This window comes from Eurypyga helias, unplaced genomic scaffold (assembly GCF_000690775.1).
Source record: "Eurypyga helias isolate BGI_N326 unplaced genomic scaffold, ASM69077v1 scaffold18818, whole genome shotgun sequence".
In the NCBI taxonomy this organism is placed as follows: Eukaryota; Metazoa; Chordata; class Aves; order Eurypygiformes; family Eurypygidae; genus Eurypyga; species Eurypyga helias.
Window position 1 is genome coordinate 3,508 of NW_010267810.1, and position 1,048 is coordinate 4,555.

The window sequence follows — 1,048 nt, forward strand, 5'->3', positions numbered from 1 at the left end:
TGATTGTTTCACAGTCTTACTTCAAAATTTGAGTCCATAATGATGATAAAATGGAGAAGTAGTAGCTGGTAGCTAGCTTGTCAAAGATTCACACCTTTAATACGTAGATAGCAGGAGACTCAGGCTGTCATAGAGCAGAAGCTCTAAACTGGCAAGTAGTCCTCTTGTAATTGGTCACATCAGTTATGCTTTAGGACAAGATCTGTAACGTTTTTAAAGAAGCCTGTGGAATCGGAGTCAGGCAACATACCAGTTACACTGAGATCTAGAAAAATCCCTAGTTGAGATGGAAGCTAAGGAACTGTTTGGGGAACTGTAGGAATGTTGAGAGAAGCTTGAAGGTGTTATTAAATGGTAGGTGATTGTTATGCTGCTAAGGAACTCTTGACTTTTACAGATGATTTTCGATCCTACTATGAGCAAGAAGAAGAAGAAAAAGAAGAAGCCCTTTATGTTGGATGAGGAAGGAGGTGATACACAAGCAGAAGAGACTCAGCAATCAGAAACAAAAGAAGTTGAACCAGAGCCAACAGAAGACAAAGATGTTGAAGCAGATGAAGAAGATAGCAGGAAGAAAGGTAAAGTGAATCCACACAGATAAACTCTCAAAGGTTTAGCTTCAGTATTTTGAGCCTACAAGGCCCACTTCAAGAATTTGGCATCACAGTAATGCTGGGGCCGTAGTTTGTTTAGAGGCTTGTGAGTAATACTCTGCTGCCTGTTTGGATGGCATATTTCCTTCCTGCTTCAAATCACGTTCACAGACATCCAGCACGCTACCAGTGGCTCATGTAAATTGCACATTCCTGACAGGCTTTTGTGTGAGACAGTGAAAAGAGAATCCTTACAGAAGTTGGCATGAAGTTTAAAATCTTCCACATGCAGTTCTTGTAATAATTCCACAATTACAGATACTTTTCATGTGAACAATTAAACAATAGTGTGAATAACAGAAATATGGATTAAAGGGTTTCTAGTTTTTGGACAGCTGTGAATGTGTGTGCTGGTTTCAGGCAGGAAGGAGTTAATTTTCTCCACGGTGCAGCCA

The 1,048-nt window shown here is 40.1% G+C and overlaps 1 protein-coding gene across 1 annotated transcript in view; it reads left to right on the forward strand.

The window, feature by feature from the left end:
• The first annotated feature begins 397 nt into the window (after nt 1–397).
• Nucleotides 398–1,048, forward strand: part of EIF2S2 (eukaryotic translation initiation factor 2, subunit 2 beta, 38kDa) — a 7,027-nt gene continuing 6,376 nt past the window's right edge. The window contains exon 1 of the mRNA XM_010157571.1: nt 398–578. Within this exon, the coding sequence (XP_010155873.1) occupies nt 398–578 (181 nt within the window). The remainder of the gene's footprint in view (nt 579–1,048) is intronic.